This window comes from Vipera berus (assembly GCF_964194415.1).
Source record: "Vipera berus genome assembly, chromosome: 6".
In the NCBI taxonomy this organism is placed as follows: domain Eukaryota; kingdom Metazoa; phylum Chordata; class Lepidosauria; order Squamata; family Viperidae; genus Vipera; species Vipera berus.
This window is the reverse complement of record NC_138208.1, coordinates 60,666,364-60,686,098: the sequence shown is the minus strand read 5'-3', so window position 1 is coordinate 60,686,098 and position 19,735 is coordinate 60,666,364. Positions and strand designations below refer to the sequence as shown.

General features: G+C 37.1%; 1 protein-coding gene across 1 annotated transcript in view; it reads left to right on the top strand.

The window, feature by feature from the left end:
- Positions 1 to 18,322, top strand: part of SREBF2 (sterol regulatory element binding transcription factor 2) — a 32,323-nt gene extending 14,001 nt beyond the window's left edge. The window contains exons 8-19 of the mRNA XM_081330971.1: positions 432 to 624; positions 1,330 to 1,511; positions 3,319 to 3,592; positions 3,847 to 4,016; positions 4,564 to 4,732; positions 5,043 to 5,163; positions 5,846 to 5,955; positions 9,250 to 9,382; positions 10,018 to 10,186; positions 12,585 to 12,770; positions 14,207 to 14,318; positions 15,142 to 18,322. Of these exons, the coding sequence (XP_081187097.1) occupies positions 432 to 624; positions 1,330 to 1,511; positions 3,319 to 3,592; positions 3,847 to 4,016; positions 4,564 to 4,732; positions 5,043 to 5,163; positions 5,846 to 5,955; positions 9,250 to 9,382; positions 10,018 to 10,186; positions 12,585 to 12,770; positions 14,207 to 14,318; positions 15,142 to 15,362 (2,040 nt within the window). The 3' untranslated portion in view covers positions 15,363 to 18,322. The remainder of the gene's footprint in view (positions 1 to 431; positions 625 to 1,329; positions 1,512 to 3,318; positions 3,593 to 3,846; positions 4,017 to 4,563; positions 4,733 to 5,042; positions 5,164 to 5,845; positions 5,956 to 9,249; positions 9,383 to 10,017; positions 10,187 to 12,584; positions 12,771 to 14,206; positions 14,319 to 15,141) is intronic.
- The last annotated feature ends 1,413 nt before the right edge of the window (positions 18,323 to 19,735 follow it).

The window sequence follows — 19,735 nt, the reverse complement described above, 5'->3', positions numbered from 1 at the left end:
TGAACCTAATGAGAACTACTTATACTTGCATGTATGATTTACTATATCAGCCTGCAACAGTAACATCGGTACACAGATTAGTTCATAGATTGCTCCATGATCTTCAGAAGCATAATTAGACATATCAAAGATAAATCTCATTATAAGATTTGAAATAAAAAGTGATTTTAGTAAATTGTAAATGTTTAAATTATTTAAGTCTTTTAAACCCACCACTTGGAGAAAAGTATGAATAGATCTACAGGCTTTCTTTTATTTCCAATTCAGTGGCCTTTGGGGGGGGGGGTTGTAATGGTGGAACATTTTTATAAGAAAATAATCAGAATAAATCTGCTATAAAGAAGATATTGAAAATTCAGCCTTGTGCAATTTAGAGCAACTATTTATCTTAAGTGTTTCAGAACTAACTTTCTATACTGAATCTTCCACAGGTTAAAGATGAACCTGATTCCCCACCTGTTGCTCTTGGAATGGTTGATCGCTCACGGATGCTGCTTTGTGCTCTCACATTCCTCTGTCTCTCCTTTAATCCTTTAACATCTTTTTTGGATGGGAAAGAAACACCTGACACTTACAGCACAGTGCATCATGGTTCTGAGAGGAATATACAAGCAATAAAACCAGGTATATATCTCCAGTAGTGCTTATTTGATATCTTTCAAGTTTTTTTTAAAGACAAGTACAGTAACTAAATGGTTAAAGGAAGAGAAAACAATAGATGATGGTCCATTGGGTAATGATATATTCTGGAGTATTCTGTTTTAAAAGGTGGTTACAATTTTATTGTGATAATTTATAAATAATTGGCTGGATAGTACTATCAATATCATTCTCATTTCTCTGACCCAGTTAATGGGTACTTATGTGCAAAAGGATTGTGAGCTTTTGAGATGTACATTTCTAGGTTTCTTTAATGAATTGAAATTTTAGTGTGCATTTGTGAGGATTTTGTTATTGTTTCTGTGTGCTGTATGTCATTCAGATTTTTTAAATTGTAGCATACATGTATTTGTTATGAGGGATGGATTGAATCATATTAGGTTCTTATTTTAGAGAAGGTGTTGTGGCTTATGTATGTTGTGTATTTTTTCTGAACATCTCTATCTTAAGTAAAATGATGTTTTCTTGCATGTATATACTTGGGGGGAAGGAGTTCTGCACAGGAACAGTACTATTTCAGGGAAGAATAAATAGGATGAGAAGAAAGCAAGTTGACTAAGCTTAGCATGATCTTTATATAATCAAGGTTCTCCCAAGAATGCTTATCTTAACATGTGAACTGTTATTTCTTGTCTGATTTATGTCTTTTGGCATGAATAATTCTGTTAGAATCAGGTGGCTGGTTTGGCTGGATGATGCCCACTTTGATCTTGTGGCTTGTGAACGGTGTTATTATCTTGAGTGTATTCATAAAACTGTTAGTGCATGGAGAGCCAGTGACACGACTGCATTCCCGTTCTTCTGTGACGTTTTGGCGGCATCGGAAACAGGCTGACCTGGACTTAGCTAAGGTGAGGCAGTTTGTTGCTAAACGTTATTGTGCTCATTTATTTTTATTGAATTAATTGAAATTTGCATAACCTAAAGTGAATATTTTAAGATGTAGAACAAGTCTCTTGAACTACAAAACATTTAGGTTTACATCTCATTATTCTACTCTCAAAATTCTTGAACTATGGGTTTTTAAAGCCCCTCCCCCTGAGAGTGGCATGCAGATCGTTTTTGGATTAAACTCTCAGCTTCAGTTCTATAGGTAATTTGCTATAGGGGGAATAAGACTGAACTCTAGAATTGAAATTAATGATAAGGGTGAGCAGATTTCTACAGATTTGGTTAATTGCATGCAGGCTAAAGATATCTGTCCAGTAAAAAGAATATTTTGTGATGCTTTTAAAAGTTCAACCTTTGTTTGTGTGTCTATTTGAACAAAATAAAAATGTACTATGAAATTTGCAGTCCATTTGTAAATATAGAGTTGTTGTAAATGGGAAAGGGAGGGCAATATTGATACTGGGATTAAGTACTATACTTTTGAAAAAATAATTTTTAAATAATTAGTTGATGAACATAACAAGCAATTCCTGTTGTATTTACTATTGAAATTAAAGGCAAGAGAATTTTTTTTTATTCTTTTTGAGTGGAACACTGTTTTCTGTGTCTAAATGCTGATATTATTATTATTATTATTATTATTATTATTATTATTATTATTATTATTAATTTAATTTAATTTAATTTCTATACCGCCCTTCTCCCGAAGGACTCAGGGCGGTGAACAGGGCAATACATAAAAACAAGATACAAAAATTAAAAATTATTAAAAAGTAATTAAACAGTGCCCATAATAAATTAATACAGATTAACAGTTAAAATCCATTTATAAAATCCAACCCCATCCCATCAGGCCAGGCCAGCTTGTTCAAAGAGATGGGTTTTAAGATCGTGCCGGAAGGAGCGGAGATCGGGCGCCATCCGGAGCTCGACCGGAAGATGGTTCCAAAGATCCGGTGCACCCACAGAGAACGCCCTCCCCCTGGGGGCCACCAGTCGGCATTCTTTGACCAGTGGCACCCTGAGGAGGCCCTCTCTGTGGGAGCGTACTGGGCGGAGGGAAGTTGACGCCGGCCGCAGGTGCTCCCCAAGGTATTCCGGACCCATGCCATGTAGGGCTTTGTAGGTCATTACTAACACCTTGAATCTCACCCGGAAGACAACTGGGAGCCAATGCAGCTCGCGGAGCAGAGGTGTGACATGGGAGTGTCGGGAAACTCCCAACACAACTCTCGCGGCTGCATTCTGTACCAGTTGGAGCCTCCGAGTAGTCTTCAAGGGTAGCCCCATGTAGAGAGCGTTGCAGTAGTCAAGATTAATTATTAATTAGATGGAGTAAATTATTTTGGTTGAATATTTGTTTAAGTGGACTGAGACAAAGTTTAACTGAAGGATTAACAGCAGGATTTCAAGATAATACAGATCCAGATTTTTGGTGTTTTGGATATGTCATGGTTCAAGTAAGTTGATGCAGATGAGGAAGTGAGAAAAATGAGGAAAATATCTATGGTATATTGAAACATGATGGCAATTTAGCTGGTTTATCAATGGCTAAGGAGACAAATGTTGGTTTACTAGACTCTCCAAAATCTGAATGATAAATGAGGTTGTCAAAAAAAAATATGAAATCTTAAAAATGAGTGAAGATGGAGAATAAAATTTATATCTTCAAAGATGACTCAGAATAGTCTGAAAATTAGGAAGTGATGAGACTCTCAAAGGTCTATTTTTCAAATATAGCCTGTGTTTTACTTCTTTTGTTTGCAGGGGGACTTTGCTGCTGCTGCATCAAATTTGCAGATCTGTCTTTCTACCCTGGGCAGAGCATTGCCTACTTCTCGTTTTGACTTGATCTGTAGCCTTTCCTGGAACATTATTCGTTACAGTCTCCAAAAATTGGGGTTAGTACGTTGGCTGCTAAAGAGGACATCACAGCAGAGACAAGCAACTGAGACTCCTCTTGGCTTTGAAGATGAAGCCAAAACTAGTGCACGAGATGCAGCATTAGCGTATCATAAACTTCATCAACTCCATATTACAGGTAGATTAAAAAAAAATAACAGTGGTTTAAAAGGTAAAGATTCCCTCAGATTACGTTTGATTCCTGATGCCTGCCTACTTCATGTAGTTTTCTTTGCAAAATAAGGAAAAGCTTTGCTTTTTAATAATTTTATGTCTTAAGAGTCTACAGAGTGCTCCTTGTTTTTGATAATGCAAGATTTTGCACAGTAAGATATTGTGCAATACCGCAATATATGAATGGTACAAATGATATTTTTTAAATTTCTGGTGCAGGTGAGCTTCCGTCCAGTTCAGCGTACTCAGGATTGCACATGGCATTGTGTGCTGTAAACCTGGCAGAATGTGCAGAGGAGAAGATTTCACCAAGCACACTGGCAGAGATTCATCTAACTGCTGCAGTTGGCCTGAAAACTCGCTGTGGTGGCAAGCTGGGCTTCCTGGCGGTGCGTGGATTATTTTGAACCACTTAGCAGGACAGGCAGTCTTCACTTAACCACAGAATTTCCATTGCTAAACAATGCAGTTGTAAAGTCTGATGTCACAGTACTGTATCATTTAGTGAAGGCAATCTCATTAGTCTCCATTCCTGTTGTTAAGTGAGGACCTCACATGACTGACATGGGAAGAGACAGGAATCCAGAAGGCCTTACTTACGCTACTGAAACTGCATCCCAGGCAAATGGATGGGTGGGCATTAAGAAGTACATGCATGTGGGTGGATACCATGTGTAGGCCCTATGGAGTAGGGGTAGGCCTGTGCTGGATGCGGATGTTATAAAGGGTGTGTGCCACGGAAATGGACGACAGAGTGTAAATTCAAGGGATTCCTAAGCGAGGACTACCTGTATTAGGTTAAATACTGTGGCATATTTAAATTATCTTTCTGGATTTGTATCTAAAATAAATGAAAGTGACTTCTGTGTTGGTACATTAAAATTTTCATCCATGGATTTCTAACTTTCAGTCAAATATTGCGTGTTTTCTTCTCAGAGTTATTTCTTAAATCAAGCTCAGAACTTGTGTACTTCTGAGCATAGTGACATCCGTGACTCCTTACGCTGGTTGTGCCATCCTTTGGGGCAGAAGTTTTTTGTGGAACGGAGCTGGACAGTGAAAGCTGCTGCTAAGGATAGTCTGTACTCCACTCAGAGGAACCCAGGTGAAAATCAGTAGCTAGAGAAGATACTTTCTTTAAGCTGTTGTCAGTATAGTAGACAGTCCTTATGTGTATGCATTTTCTTTCCCCTGCTAGCTTTATACATGCTTTGATTTAAAAACTTTATACATGCTTTGATTTAAAAGAACATGTGAAAGCAATAAAGAGGACAGTTTCCCATAATCCAGCAATTCTTTCTGCAGTATAGTTTTCTATCTATAAACAAGAAAAGAAAGGCTTCCGCTCCTGAAGTATTTATTGTTGGACTTGTGAATAAAGTAGTAAACTGATTGTTTTGCCTTTGCCTATATAGCTGATCCCATTGCACAGGTACACCAGGCATTCTGTGAGAACCTACTGGAGAGAGCTGTTGAATCCATTGTGAATCCTCAGATTCCCAAAGGGGCTACAAGCCATGATGATGAGGCACCTTGGTGAGCCACATTTGAGTGTTGTTGGCAGTTTTCTTGGAAATATTGAAGGATTCAACTTGTCTGTTCTAATAAAACCATTAGTTCAACATTGGAGGAAGAATGGCAATATACATTTCAGCTGCCTAATTTTAAGTAACATGATACAGGACGTGCCTATATGAGTACTGCTTCTCTCATAATACATCACTTAGATTGTATCCATCCATAGTGCTAATTGGATATATGGCAGAGTACAATTTCTCTAAATAGTTTGTCCAAATTACAAAAAAAAGATTAGCATAAAAAGTAAGAGTCCTGTACCATGGTGGGCAGTAAGAAGTTTGCTGACATTTGCTATCATACCCATCCGTTGATCAAATTATTTGGGATTGAAGCCCAACATTATTTAATTTTACCATCTTGGTTATGCTTATTAAAATGTTCATGGCAAGATTCATCATTAAGTTATCTCTGGAGAAAGCCACAGAAAAAAATTATCACAGTGCTACAAGAATGAGATTATCATGGTGAACATTGGTTGCCTATCAGAATGTGGATGTGAATGTGATACCATTTCTTTGTACAGAGGGTCAGCCTTAAAAAGTGTTTTTAAAATACAACTTTTAGTTTGTTATGATTCATTGTAAAACTATGATACATTGTCCTAACTACTAAAAGTCTGACCTTATACTGTTCCTTGCAGTGAATTTGCTAATGCTTTGGAATACTTGAAATTACTAAATTCTTTTGTGGATTCTTTGGGAAGTGGGATACCACCTTTTTCTGGAAATTCTGTGCTGAAGTCTGCCCTAGGTATGTGTGAAAGATACAAGACTTGTTCAGTGGTTTTCATGTTTAACTTCTGTCTCTTCATCTTTCTTTTTTCTCTCATCCTGAATATATCTCCACTTATTCAGTGCTGAGTTGGTATTGTGTTAAATCTTTTATATTCAATTTTGCTTTTTTATCCACTGTTCAGTTTCAAGGTTTATCAGAGAGACGCACATATCACTAATAATACATTGCCTCCATGCAATGTAGTTAACAACTAAACTCAACATAGAAGAAAAAGGTGGAAGGAAGGAAAGAAAGCAAACTCAGCACTAATTTAAAACATTATAACAATAATTTAATAACACTAATTGGATTTTTTAAAAAGCCTGAGTCTCAGCTGACTTACATCATTATTTCAGCCATGCTGCTAGGTGATAATTGACAGAATAGCTTGATGGAAGTGATATTTCTGCAGAACTATTGGTGCCTCTGCTTTTGCATTATTATTATTATTATTATTATTATTATTATTTATTAATATAATAATAATAATAGTTCATCGCACATCCAGATGTTTATTTATTTATTTATTTTATTTTATTAGATTTATATACCGCCCTTTCCCGAAGGACTCAGGGCGGTTTACAGGGTATTTAAAAACCAAACCAATACAAAATACAAAAGTTAAAAACCAATTTAAAAAGATTAAATTATCCCTAAAAATAAAAACCCCAGTTAAAAATTCTCAGCCTGGGCCGGAGAGCTCAAAGAGCCAGGTCTTCAGGTCCCGGTGGAATGAACGAAGGTCAGGGGCAGTCCTAAGCTCCATAGGCAGCTGGTTCCAGAGGGCAGGCGCACCCACAAAGAAGGCCCTCCCCCTGGGTGTTATCCGCCAGCAATCTTTTACCGGCGGCACCCTGAGAAGACCCTCCCTGTGTGAGCGCACTGGACGAAGGGAACTTGATGCTGGCAGCAGGTGTTCCCTCAAATATCCCGGACCCAAGCCATTAAGGGCTTTATAGGTCATCACCAGCACCTTGAATCTCACCCGGAGGGCAACCGGAAGCCAATTCAGCTCGCGGAGTAGAGGTGTTAAATGGGAGTATCGGGAAACCCCCATCACAACTCGCGCGGCCGCATTCTGCACCAGCTGAAGCCTCCGAGTGGTCCTCAAGGGCAGCCCCATGTAGAGAGCGTTGCAGTAGTCTAGACTGGATTTGGCATTTTTATCCACCTATTGAGTCTTTCCCATAGACCTGGGATAGGCAGATGTGGATGTTTGAATTGTTATTAAATTTTTCGCCCATCTCACGGTTCAAGATGGCTCATAGTAACTCTTTCCATATGCTTTACATTTATATTATATAATTTCTCTCCATATACACATATATATTAATAACCAGAATACATTTGATTAAATATATTTGATCAATTATGTATCTGACCAATATATATTTCTAAAATATTGGTAGAGTGCATGTTTTTTCAGTCTAATAGTTCTTTCTAATGCTAAAAAGAAACAACTGCAGTCTTATTGAAGAAATGAAAGAAACAATAGATCTGACCAATCCCCCTCCTTTTTTGCATTTGTTTTGCATCATGGACAAACCCCTGTTATTACAATTACCACTATTCATGCTAGTCAAATTAACACAGGAAAATGTTTAATGATTCAATAAATCACATACTTTTCCTCTAGGAAAGCATAATAATCAGTATATCTTCCCTGCTATGATCTGAAGATGATTGTTATGACAAACTGCTTTCTGAATTTTTTTGGAATGTTCTGTAAAAATTAGTAATTCAACCAGGAGCTTGATATGTCTTGTAAATTCTAGTTAGTGACTATAAGAGCAAATCATCTATATAAGATAAATAAAGAAGGTATTTAATCTAGGAGCAGGTACCGATTAGTATACTTGCCTTGATTACTATTGTTCTGACTTGGCCAGATGTTTGTTTTCACTCTTATTAATGGGCCAAACAGCCCATATGTGAGAAACAGCAGCAGGTGTTTGGCTCTTAGCTCTGCAGGCCAGGGTTCAAGATTGTGTCTTGACTACAACAAAAAAGGGAATACCCTTATCTGCGGTATAACACACATCTACTCTTGGACCACTTCTCACAACCTTTCCATTTATTCCAGTGATTAGACCAGGCTTGTCAAACTCGCAATGTCACGTGACGTCGTGCAGTGTATCGTGACTTTTTTCCCATTGCCGGCAATGCAGTGGGCACAGTTTCGGCGTGACGCATCCGGCCTGTGGGCCAGCAGTTTGACATGCCTGGATTAGATAGTAAGCCTACTATAAAGAAGGCTTCATTTGATGATAATGATGCTTTACGTTTCCAGTAAGATCTGGACAGTGCTAGTCAGCATCTGGAAATGATCTTTTACAGCAGTTTCTCATATGAGTAAGTGGTATATTATTCAGATTCCTGGAATGTTGTTCAAGTCTTGAATGGGGTAATTCAAAGGCTTTGCTTTCCAAGCTTATGCATCCTTTGTTTTGTGGTCCTGGTATCATCTGATTGATTAAATGGCTCAGGATATTTAATTGAGACTAAATATTGCTTTCAGATAGAATGGTGAAATGATGTACACATGTTTATAATTTTCTTATTTCAGTTTGTCTTCCTCCAATAGTTCTTCCTGTGGCAAGTTTTGAAGTGCAGTAAGGACTGAAATTATTGTCCTCTTGGGTACTAGTATGCCTTCAAACACATAGGCTGTCTGCTAGGCATCATACTTTCACTGATTTAATGCAAATACTTTACATTAAAAATACAGTAAAATGGGAAATTAATGTATAAGCCAGCAAAATGTCTTTAGCATAATCTTATTTCAAAGATAACTTTGGAACATTGAACGTTACCTTGATTTACGATGGGCAGCCTACAAATCTTATAAATATATCTATCAATAACTTTTTGATCCTTCATAAATCCCCACAAGCTTTCTTAGAAAATAAGATTGGTTGCTGCTTATGCTTTGTTTGGAAATGTATTCACCTGCCTAGAAAATGAGAGTAAGCAGGGGTAATAGGTAGCATTTTGTGAGACAGACAGATGATAGCTTTGCCAGTAATCTATGAATGGAGCTTTAGTAGCTATTTTGCTTCAACATCCACAATATGACCTCAAGATTATAAATAAGTTCACAAGATTGAAAATGGATTATAGAACAACAGAATGAAGACATAGTTAAATCTACATTTTCCGAATGTTACCTCTTGGCTCTATTTTTTTTTGTTTCCTGGACTGAATTCATGTTTTAAAAGGCTGGGATTGTTTTTTGGAGAGAGAGATATAAGGATCTTTCATTTTTTGTAGGTCCTGATGTAGTCTGCAGATGGTGGTCATCAGCAATCACAATGATAATCAGCTGGCTCAAGGGTGATGATACAGCTGTGAAATCTCAGTTTATCAATGTGGAACGAATTCCTAAATGCTTGGAAATGATGGAGTATGTGGTCTTTTATATTATTTGTACAACTGTGTATCTGAAAACTAAAAGGGGCATAATAAAATAGAAAGTTCCCTAATCTTTAACTTTGATCTCCCATAATCATATCACAACTCTGTTGGGTACCATGAAACTAAATTATAACTTGTTTCTTCAAATAGTTTCTAAATTAACCCAAAACTTTACAGAATTGGATATCCCAAGTTTGCCTAGAAGTAGTAGATGCAAAATATCAGTTTAGAAATATACTATACTACTATTGCATTATTATCTAGTGATAATTCATTTATAGGGCTTATCTTAGCACTTTTTGGGGAGTATATATACCAAAGCAGTATACATAGCAAAGTATCTGAAAATACATTTAAAAAAAAAGACTTGATGAGTTCTAGTTTCCACCTTAGCTATGAAAGTCAGCTTGGTGACCTTGGACCAGTTTCTTCTCTCTGTCTAACTCATCTCATAAGGTTGTTGTTGTGGAGAAAATAGGAGGAGGCAGGTATGTTGGATATTTTTTCCACCTTGTATTACTTGTAAAAATAATAAAGGCAGGATACAAATAAATCTACTGTTACAAAACTTAAAAGACATTAATCATTTTCCTTGCTATGTCTCTCCTCTCTACGTGCCTCTAGGAATGCCCTTGTGCGAGCTATGTTCCATGTATGCAAAGCCATGAATGTCTTGTTGTGTAGCAAGGCAGATGGGCAGCATAGTTCATTTAGTCATTGTGAAAGAGCTAGCACTCATCTCTGGAACAGTCTCAATATGAGAAGTGCGATCTCAAGCACAAGTCTCAACAATGTAAGCCATACACATTTACTTGAATTAAGATAACTATTAAACCATTTTCTTTTGTTAAATGTCTTTGAGATTGAAAGTCTAATTTCTTCTTATTCACCTATGAATCAGTGAAGAATCTTCTTCCTTCTTTTGCCTTCCTCCAGTGCAGCAAATACATACACTGCATTGTACCTATTTCCAAAGGAAAGGCAGGTGGGGATAGCATCTTTCACAGTGCACAGGACAAGTGCTTGTTTGACCCATTCCTTTTTCTTTTGCATTATGCGTGCTAAATGAATTATTTTCATAGAAGAACAAGGATATGGATTTCCATAGTTAAGAACAGTTCTCAATTTTTGCATCATGAAATTGGCTCTTCCTATTTTTGTTTTTAATACTAAGTGCACTTTAAGTTTCATAAGCATGAAGGTTTCTTAAAGTCAGATTCTTTATGCCAGAGGTGTCAAACTCAATTTCATTGAGGGCCGCATCAGCATTGTGGTTGCCCTCGGGGTCGGGTGGGTATGGCCAGGGTGGGCATGGCCTACATCGTTCGCATCAAGGGTGCCTGTGGGGGCCTGGGCAGGAGTGGGACAGATCTGAGGGTCTCTGGCAGAAGGAGGGTCTCTGGGCCAGGGCCAAGGCAGTGGGGGCCGTTCCCTCACTGTTTTCAGGATGGCTTCGCGGGCTGCATGAAACCACTTTGCGGGCCGGATCTGGCCCTCGGGCCTTGTGTTTGACATGTCTGCTTTATACCTATTGGGTGGCAACTGTAGTGCATTGTAGTTGCATTGCATGTTCTGGAAATACTCATGCAATGTTTCTGCAGTGCAGTTCAGAGGCATACCTGATCTCTGCACTACAAGTCAAGTCTCCTGATCCTTAGTTTTCAAAGTTTTCATTGGTATCGGAAGGAATTCTTAGGAACTTTATATAAAGATTAAAGTGTAAGAGGCCATTTAATCTAGCCTAAGGGTAGGCAACCTTGGTCTTTTATGACTTGTGGACTTCAACTCCCAGAATTCCTGAGCCAGCATGGCTCAGCATAGAAACCTCTCCCTTTCTCCTCAGCATGGCTGGCTCAGGAATTCTGGGAGTTGAAGTCCATAACAGAGCCAAGGTTGCCTACCCCTGATCTAGCCCATCATCTAAAGGTAGGAAGGATTATTTAATTTATCAACCCTCTTACAGATTAATCAGTGAAATATGGATTACTGTAGCCCCAAAAAGAGACCAAGTGCAAGAAATAACATGCAGAATCAATATTGTAGATTGAAAGGGCTCAGGAAAACAACCCAAAGAATACCAGGCAAAGAAAAGGCAAACATATAGTTGCTCTGCTGTATTTAACACTTTGCTTATGGCTTGTATTTTGAAAGAATAAATTAAATTGTATGCTTCTTATAAAGCATTATTTTGTCATCGGAGATTGTGCAACATTTTAATTCTGTGAACGAACACTGATGCTTTATGCCATTTTTATTTTGATTCAACGTATTGCTTTCTGTTTCTGAGGAATTGTTGAGTCAAATGCACATTTCTTTAGGATACATTTTCAATATATGCACAGATAAATCAATTTTTCAGCCGTCTTGTTAATGCAATTCAAGATGAATATAACGGTTTCACTATATTCTATATTTCTAATTTGTTCTAAAAGTAGAATTTCACAAAGCACTAATTAAACAGGAAACAAAAATTGGTTAACAAATAATGATTAAGCAATGTTATATGTATTATAAAGAAGGCTAATATTATTTGGCAGCATTGTCTTTGAGATATCTTCTTAGATGTACACTGGCTTGGATTTTTTTTATAACACAATTGATACTGGTTTTCTGTCTTTAAATCTGAGCTTAAATCTTTTTTGACTCTGGAGAATAGGGGTGCTCCTTTGATTGGGGACGTGGAGCTTAAGGACTGGCCCTGGTGAAAAGCCTCTTTGATTTTTATGTTGCATATTGCTTAATTTTACTTGATTTAAGTAGTTACATACTGTTAATATTTTCATAGGATCTATTTCATCTATTATTTTTGTAAAGGGGTTACCTATTTAATTTCTTTAGAATTGTCTAGGTTTTTAATGTGGCTGCTTATTTTTTTCTATATTCTAATGTGTAACTGACACTTTTTAAATTCCTGTTTATTTAGCTTTTTATAATAAATCTATTTTTACTATAATTTAATAATGCAATAATATAATGATAATGACTATTATTAAAAACTGTTGTGCATTTTGGTAACTTGGGCATAGTTTTGGGGATTCCTGGGCCATATGTGGTTGTCTGAAACTTTGACTGTGACCACCAGAAATTTTCAAGCAGAATTACTCTCTCTCTCTCTCGCACGCACACATGCACACTACTGTTGTTTGAATACTTCAGTCTTCTTGTTGCTGAACGAGATTCTTTCTCTTTAGATGATCCAGTTGCTGGCTTGTGATCTACTGTTATCCCTCCGTACCACTCTGTGGCAGAAACAGACAAACTCTAGTCTAGCTTTGGGAGACACGCACCATGCTTCTGCTTCTGAGCTGACCGGCTTCCAGCGTGATCTTGGCAGTCTGCGAAAACTAGCAAATAGCTTCAGGCTTGCTTATCGAAAGGTAAGAATTTGTAATATTGGAAGCCCTCTATGGACTTCTTGCTAAAAGTGGTTATTAATGAACTGGTAATTTCTGGATTTATTAAAAAGGACTGTAAATGGAGAAGAGGGAACTATGTTTTGTAATCTTGAAAGGGGGAAATGATATTAAGTAGGTCTATAACTGCTGTAAAGATTGGAAGCTGCTACTTTTAATATTTTTTTCTTGTCTTTTTCTTGTTTTAAACAATTTTTCACTTTTCCCCCTTTTTGCATTTGTCTTAACTTTGTAAAAAAGTGTGATAGAGAGGGGTAGGTGTGTGTGTGTGTGTGTGTGTGTGTGTGTGTGTGTGTGTGTGTGTAAGAATCTATGGATGGTATTCAGAGAATTTCAGAGAGAGAAAATGTTGGCTTTCTTCATATTTGCATATTTGTTTTCTCCTGAGTGCTTGCATGGTATTGTACGCCAGAAGAACAAACTGCTCTGCCAGAATCTTATTTTTCACAAATATTTTAACATTGTTTGTAGTGTTTATTATCACAGATTTTCTTCTGGATATGCTATTATTATAAGCTTTGCTCATGATACTTAGGTGTTTTTTTCTTGTGCATGAAATGTTGATGATACTTTCTGAAAGTTAAAATATTTCATTTTATTTTACATCCTTAAAACCTATAATTATATTTGTGTGTGTGTGCGCGCACATGCTTTGTTCCACACCAGTGGGCCTATTTTTTGTGATATAGTTGTGTTATGAGCTGAGAATTTCCTAGCTTTTTACTTTTTCTACATTGGTTTAAAGCAGAAAGCGGTTAAAAGGATAATGTCATGGTTCCGATAGATGAAACCCATCAAAAGAACTTCAAGGCAAAATTCTTCCTTTAAAGAACATTTTATTTGGGAAACAAAGTATCAGCACTACATAGTTGAACCCAAAAACTAATTTCCCTTCCCCCAGATACAAAATGACAAAGTGCCATTCCCACCCCCAAATAAGCTGTCATAAATCACATTCTCTAATTAGCCTAAAACTCAGGCTTTCTCCCCAGCTCCTCAGCCCGCCAAAACGTTATCAGCTTGTCCTTGAATTCCCACAAAGCATCCGCTAAGGGAGAGTTGGGCTACAATATATTGGCTGCTCAATTTTAATGACCACTAGATGTCAATAAGATATACAGAACATTAAGACTCTGCCACCATTTTGTGTTTTTCCAGATTTTTGCAGCTCAGCTATGGTAATTCTACGGGAGGGAATACAGAAACAAAACAGATAAAATACACAGAGAATAGGTGAATCTGCCAAGAGAATGAAGGTGGATAAAAGACAAACTTTAAAATCTATAAAATGTCCATCACAGTTTTGGACATCTGGCCAACATGTAAGAAATGATTGTTTCAAGTCTGCCTGTTAAAGATATATATCCATGACATCTCATTTTCCCCCCCTACTTTTCTAGGTTTTCCTGCATGAGGCCACTGTGCGCTTGATGGCAGGAGCCAGCCCCACACGAACTCATCAGCTGCTGGAGCATAGTCTCAGACGTCGGACCCCACAGAGTACCAAGCAAGGTCAGTAGGTTCTTGTGCTGTTCTCTTTCTTGTCTCCTAAACAGGAAGGGATGTAATGGGACAAACTGCTGATAAGATTTAGAGGAGTGGGAACTGATAATGGGAAACATATCTTCCTTCATAGATTTTAAGAATTCACATATTTAAACATATTAGAACAACAACAACAAATATTAATGTTTCTGTGGGTTATGCCTAATTGTAAAACTGCTTATTAAAAGGACAAGGTTGCTACGTTTGGAAAGTTGGCTTATTTCAGTTTGGTCCTAATTTCTGGTTTACCTATGGTTTTTTTTGAGAGATGTAGATAAGAGGCACCTAATGCTTGAAGCCTAAATTATTCTTGGATGTATAACAACCATTTTTGGTATTTTTTTACATTCAGAACCAAAGATAGATAGTTTTGTTGTGGGATATGTTTTTTTGTTCTGTGCCCAAAGAAATCACTCTGTTCTCAAGCACTCATTACACCACAAAAGAAGAGCTCCTATATTAGTTGCATGCAATAGTATTTCTAGCTGGGTGAGATGGTGTAATTTGACTTTTCAAATATTATCCTTTTGACCAATCTTGACGTTAAAAACAAGAGGCTTATGCCAAGTACCATTTTTTTTGGTAACCACAATACTAAGCCTACATTGAGTTTTGTTTCAACAAATGAAACATTTGGGCATTGTCAGAATTCAGCAAAATTGGAATGTTCTAGCAGAAAATTCAAGGTGAAGTTATTTCGGTAACTTCTACAATACATTTATTGCCCAACATGTTGATTGCATATTCATTACTAAGTTGTTTATTGTTAGTCTTTTCTTTTCATATTTAGGTGAGTTGGATGTTCTTCCTGGACAAAGAGAACGAGCTACAGCAATTCTGTTAGCCTGCCGCTACCTCCCCCTGTCTTTTCTGTCATCTCCGGGCCAGCGTGCTGTCCTGCTGGCAGAAGCAGCTCGTACACTGGAGAAGGTTGGCGACATGCGTTCCTGCAATGACTGTCAGCAGATGATTGTGAAACTAAGTGGTGGCACAGCTATTGCTGCTTCCTAACCTTAGAGGAATAGTTTCATTAGACATTGAATGAATTCTTGTCTCCCCCCTGCTTTTTTTTTCCTTCTTAAAAACCCTTCCAGATCTGTGGAAGTTTCATTGTACTAATAGGAGACAGTGACTTGGTGTATATAGCAAGTGGTGAATTATTTGCTTCCAGGTAAAAAGAATGTTCATGCTGGTGCTAGAAAGTTACTTTTTCCCCTGACAGAGACTGATATCTTGGACTGGTTAACTTGTTTATCTTTGAAAGAGGAATTTGCTTTTCTCTCTCATTCTTTTTACAAAACAATCTCTATTGAAAACATTTTTGGGGTAAGGAATTAGTAAAAAGCGGGGAAAAAATGTTGTGAAGTCTCATTTGATGGCATTTGCAATGGTTCTTGGTCCAGTAATAGATAGATTCAAAGAAGATAGGATTGTGTTTAACTTCTTTTCTCCTCAGTAGAAAAGGTTTCTCCTACTTCCTATAAAATAGAAGCTTTAGGAGGTCAGGCCAGTTCTGTAGAGAAGTGCATTATGTTTTTTGTGCTATTTGGGTTACAATTATTTATATCTTATAACTTTGCAAAGTATAAAAACTTCAATTTCTTTTTGTCTCATACTCTTCATCTCATTCTGTATCTTTCTTCTTTCAGCCTGTAGTCTTTCATAAACTGATGATGATCAGAATGATAGAAACTGTAGTTTCAATCAATCAGTCAATTAATTTTTATTCAATCATAGACCAGCAAATAAAACAAGAAAATTGCAATTAATTAGGATAACAAAAAAAATGCTCTAAAACATCTAAGGAGGATTAGGAAAACAAGCCTGGTGTACTGTACAAACTTAGAATAGTTCTTAGCTGTAAAGAAGTAAAATCAGATTGATCTGATAATAAAATCTTAAGCTAAAACAAATCAGAACAACCCAGAAGTTTAATAAAGAATAGACATAATAATTCCAAGTGAGCATTTTGTAGAGGAGACAATACAAAATAATTTGTTCCATCATTTCAATTATTCCTTCACAGCATGGAAACAATCTCTGTTCGAAGGAGATTTTTAAATGTCTCCCTTCAGTAACAACTATTAGGAGGACATTGAATCTGGCCAAGGATAAAATCCTTCAAAGTTTTGGAATTGTTATGTGACTAACGTATATTGCTGGTTGGAGGAGATATGAGAAGCTGTAAGATGTGAATCAGCAGGATGTAGAAGACTGATCTATAACATCATTGTAAGGCCAGGTATTCAATCTTCCTTTTGTATATTTTTCCTGATAGGGAAAACAAGAAAGAGTAAATGCAACTAAAAGCATTAATTAAAAAATGGTTAGGTGATATCTCTTTGCATTTTTTTAAAGATGCAGGCTTCCTGATCTCCATTAGGACTGAAGGTAAGGGATAGAGCATTAACATCTTTTCCAACATTGTTTTGCTGATGGAAATCCCACCTTCAGTCATTTTGGAAAGAGATTTTCAGCAAGATGAAATGTGGACAAGGATGAAATGTTCCTTCCAAGACCGTGATTTGGAAGCCTGATAAACAAAGAGGTAGCCAGCCTAACCACACTTTTAAATCATGTGGATAATCATTTAGCTTGACCCTCAAAAAATACAGAATTTTTTTTCAAAGCTTACATCCATATAAGATTTTTCACCTAGTAGTAAAAATTAGTTCCATGTTCACCAATTGGTAGTAAAGTACTACCAACTGAAGTGATCCTTGTGTTCTCTGGCAAAATAAAAAATTATATGGAACTCTAAGGTCCACAAGTCATGCTTTTCTCTTACTTATTTCCTTTGCTTATTCTTTTTTGTTAAGTCTTTCATTGCATTGATAATTGATTTCCTGTTTCTCCCTAGTGTATGAGAGTGGATGTGTTTGGTTTGTGTATCCTGCCCCATTCTGATACATGGTAAAATTTAATATTTGACCATGCTATTTGAAAAGGGTTTGTTATCACTGGTTTCCTTGATTGAAGTGTATTTAAGTTTGTATTTATTACAGCTGATATGGATACTGTGATTCTGTCTGCTTCTCTTGTAAAGCAAGACAGCCAGAATAAGTGTCCCAATGTGCTGCTGATTCAGAGACACATTTAAATTGGCAGGCTGATTAGAGTACCATTCCATTCACTAAGACAGATTCTTAATGATGGCATTCCCAGTGCAGCTAAGTAGGAAAGATAACCTTATTGGGACTGAGGAGATAAGAGGTCATTGCTAATTTAGGCCCCCAACTGTTGTTACATCCATGCAAATTTTGCTTTATTACAAAACAAAACAATCAGCATTGGGATTAACACAAAGACAGTGTGAATTCTTAAGAGTTAAACTGACTGTTTAAGTAGGCTCGAACTTGCAAATGCTTCCATCTGGGCACTCTCAGGGCAAATAATTCAATATAGTTAATTTGTAAACAAACTTGTAAAAAATATCCATTTCTTTCTGAGCATTTTATGGTTTCTTGAATTTGAAGCATTTTAAGCAATTTATTTTTTTTAAAGAGCAGTGAATGCTAATAGCCAAATGGCCATTACAATATAAAAATTTCATATTAATCAGTTAATTGGATGGAGATGGGTGGCTATAAAATTTGAATAAATAAATATTGCACAGCCATAAGAATGAGGTTGCAGTCTTGTTTAAATTATAATGGCATAGATGTAATCTCTACAGAGAAATCTACCTTCTCACATATTTTTGGCAGTTTTATACACTTCATGTATTTATGGAACTGTTCCTCCTAATCTAGCCCTATATATGTTTTGTGTATATAATGGTAACTTTTCTGTTTTTATATGATATGAAAAGTGTTTTTTTATCCCAATAAAATTAGAAATAGAGATGCTTTGATACATGAAGATGTAGCGGGTGGTGATGTCAGGAGATGCAAGTTTCTGTTATTCCCAGTTGTGACCTTTTGGTATGGATCATTATGTAATTTATCTAATAAACACAAAATTTAACTCAGGGTCAGATATTATTGTTAACAAACTTTCTTTAAAATGAGTTATATAGAAAAAAGTCCAAAACTGTCTCTTACAAAAGGTAATTTGTCCATTGATTGCAATATATAAATAATTATGATCGTAGGCAACATCAGAATGCTGTGGTGCCCAGTGATGGACTTTATTGTTTTTTCAACCATTCTGAAAAATTTGGAACCAAAAACAGTTAAGGAAACTGTGGCAAAAATGCACAAATCTGTTTGCCAGTACAGTAGAAATATATTGTAAAGTATTGTGGGTTTGAGGAAGATGAATAGACATCAGAGATGCAAATGGCTGTGGGCATTACTGTTGCAAGACATGGATATCTTTGAAGATTAGTTGTTAATTGTGAAAGGGCTGTTAGCTTGGTGAATTTATTTCCTTGTCTGTCCAGTTGTCTCTTGCTCTAATCTTCACCTCATTTCCAGCTAGCTCAGTTCCTATTTTCCCTTCCTTTCCCTTTATCCGATTTTCTTTTCTATTCTTTGTTGTTTCTGCTAGGAGGAGAAAGCAGCATGTGCCTGTGTTTCCCTGAAAATTAAGACTGGATCTTATTTTTTTTTTTGCCTCCTAAAGAGGCACCAGGTTTTACGTTCCAGGGATATCTCACCTTTGGCACCGACAGCTCTGCCCAGCCAGTCCACTTCTTCTGGGGCTGAAGGAGTAGCTTCATTCTGCAGCTGCATTCCGGCCTGCATTTTGCAGTCAGGCCTTTCTGGAAGGCCTATGCAGCTGAGTATTGATTCAATCCATAGCTCGGTCCTTGGGTGCAGATGTCTTGCAGGACCGAGCTATGGATTGAATCTATAGCTCAGTTCATGGCTGCACAGGCCTTCAGGAAAGACCTGTGACTGAGAAATGCAGGCCTGGCTACAGAAGATGCCTCAGAAGAAATGGGCTGGTGAGAAGAGGCCTGGCTGCAAGGTAAGTGGGTGCGGGGCGCATAGGGCAAATCCACACACCCCACCTCCATCCTAGCTTGATTTTTAAGCGTGTGCCTCACCCTCAATTATCTGTATTCTGTGAAAAGTTATAGCCAAATAACCAGAAAAAGGAAGCACAACTTGGTTGCTATCAGGTAGCTTTCCTTCATCTGCTTGCAGCCAATGAGCATGAGTGTTTAGAGAGCCAATCAGGTGTCATCTAGTTTTGGCAATGAGCCAATCAGATCACAGTAGGATTCAGTTATTTATGTCATGTATTGAGGCTGAAAGGAGGACATTTGTTAGTGTGTTGTGTGATCGCTATCAAGTTGGTTGGTTTTTTTTGTGTGTTCTTTCATTTAGTGAGCTTGTAAAACGTAATATAAAATTAAAGTAATGGTGCAAAGAGTTGACTGGTCGCCCAGAAAGCAATGTAAAATAGTATTATTAAGTGAACAAGGCTACAGTTAT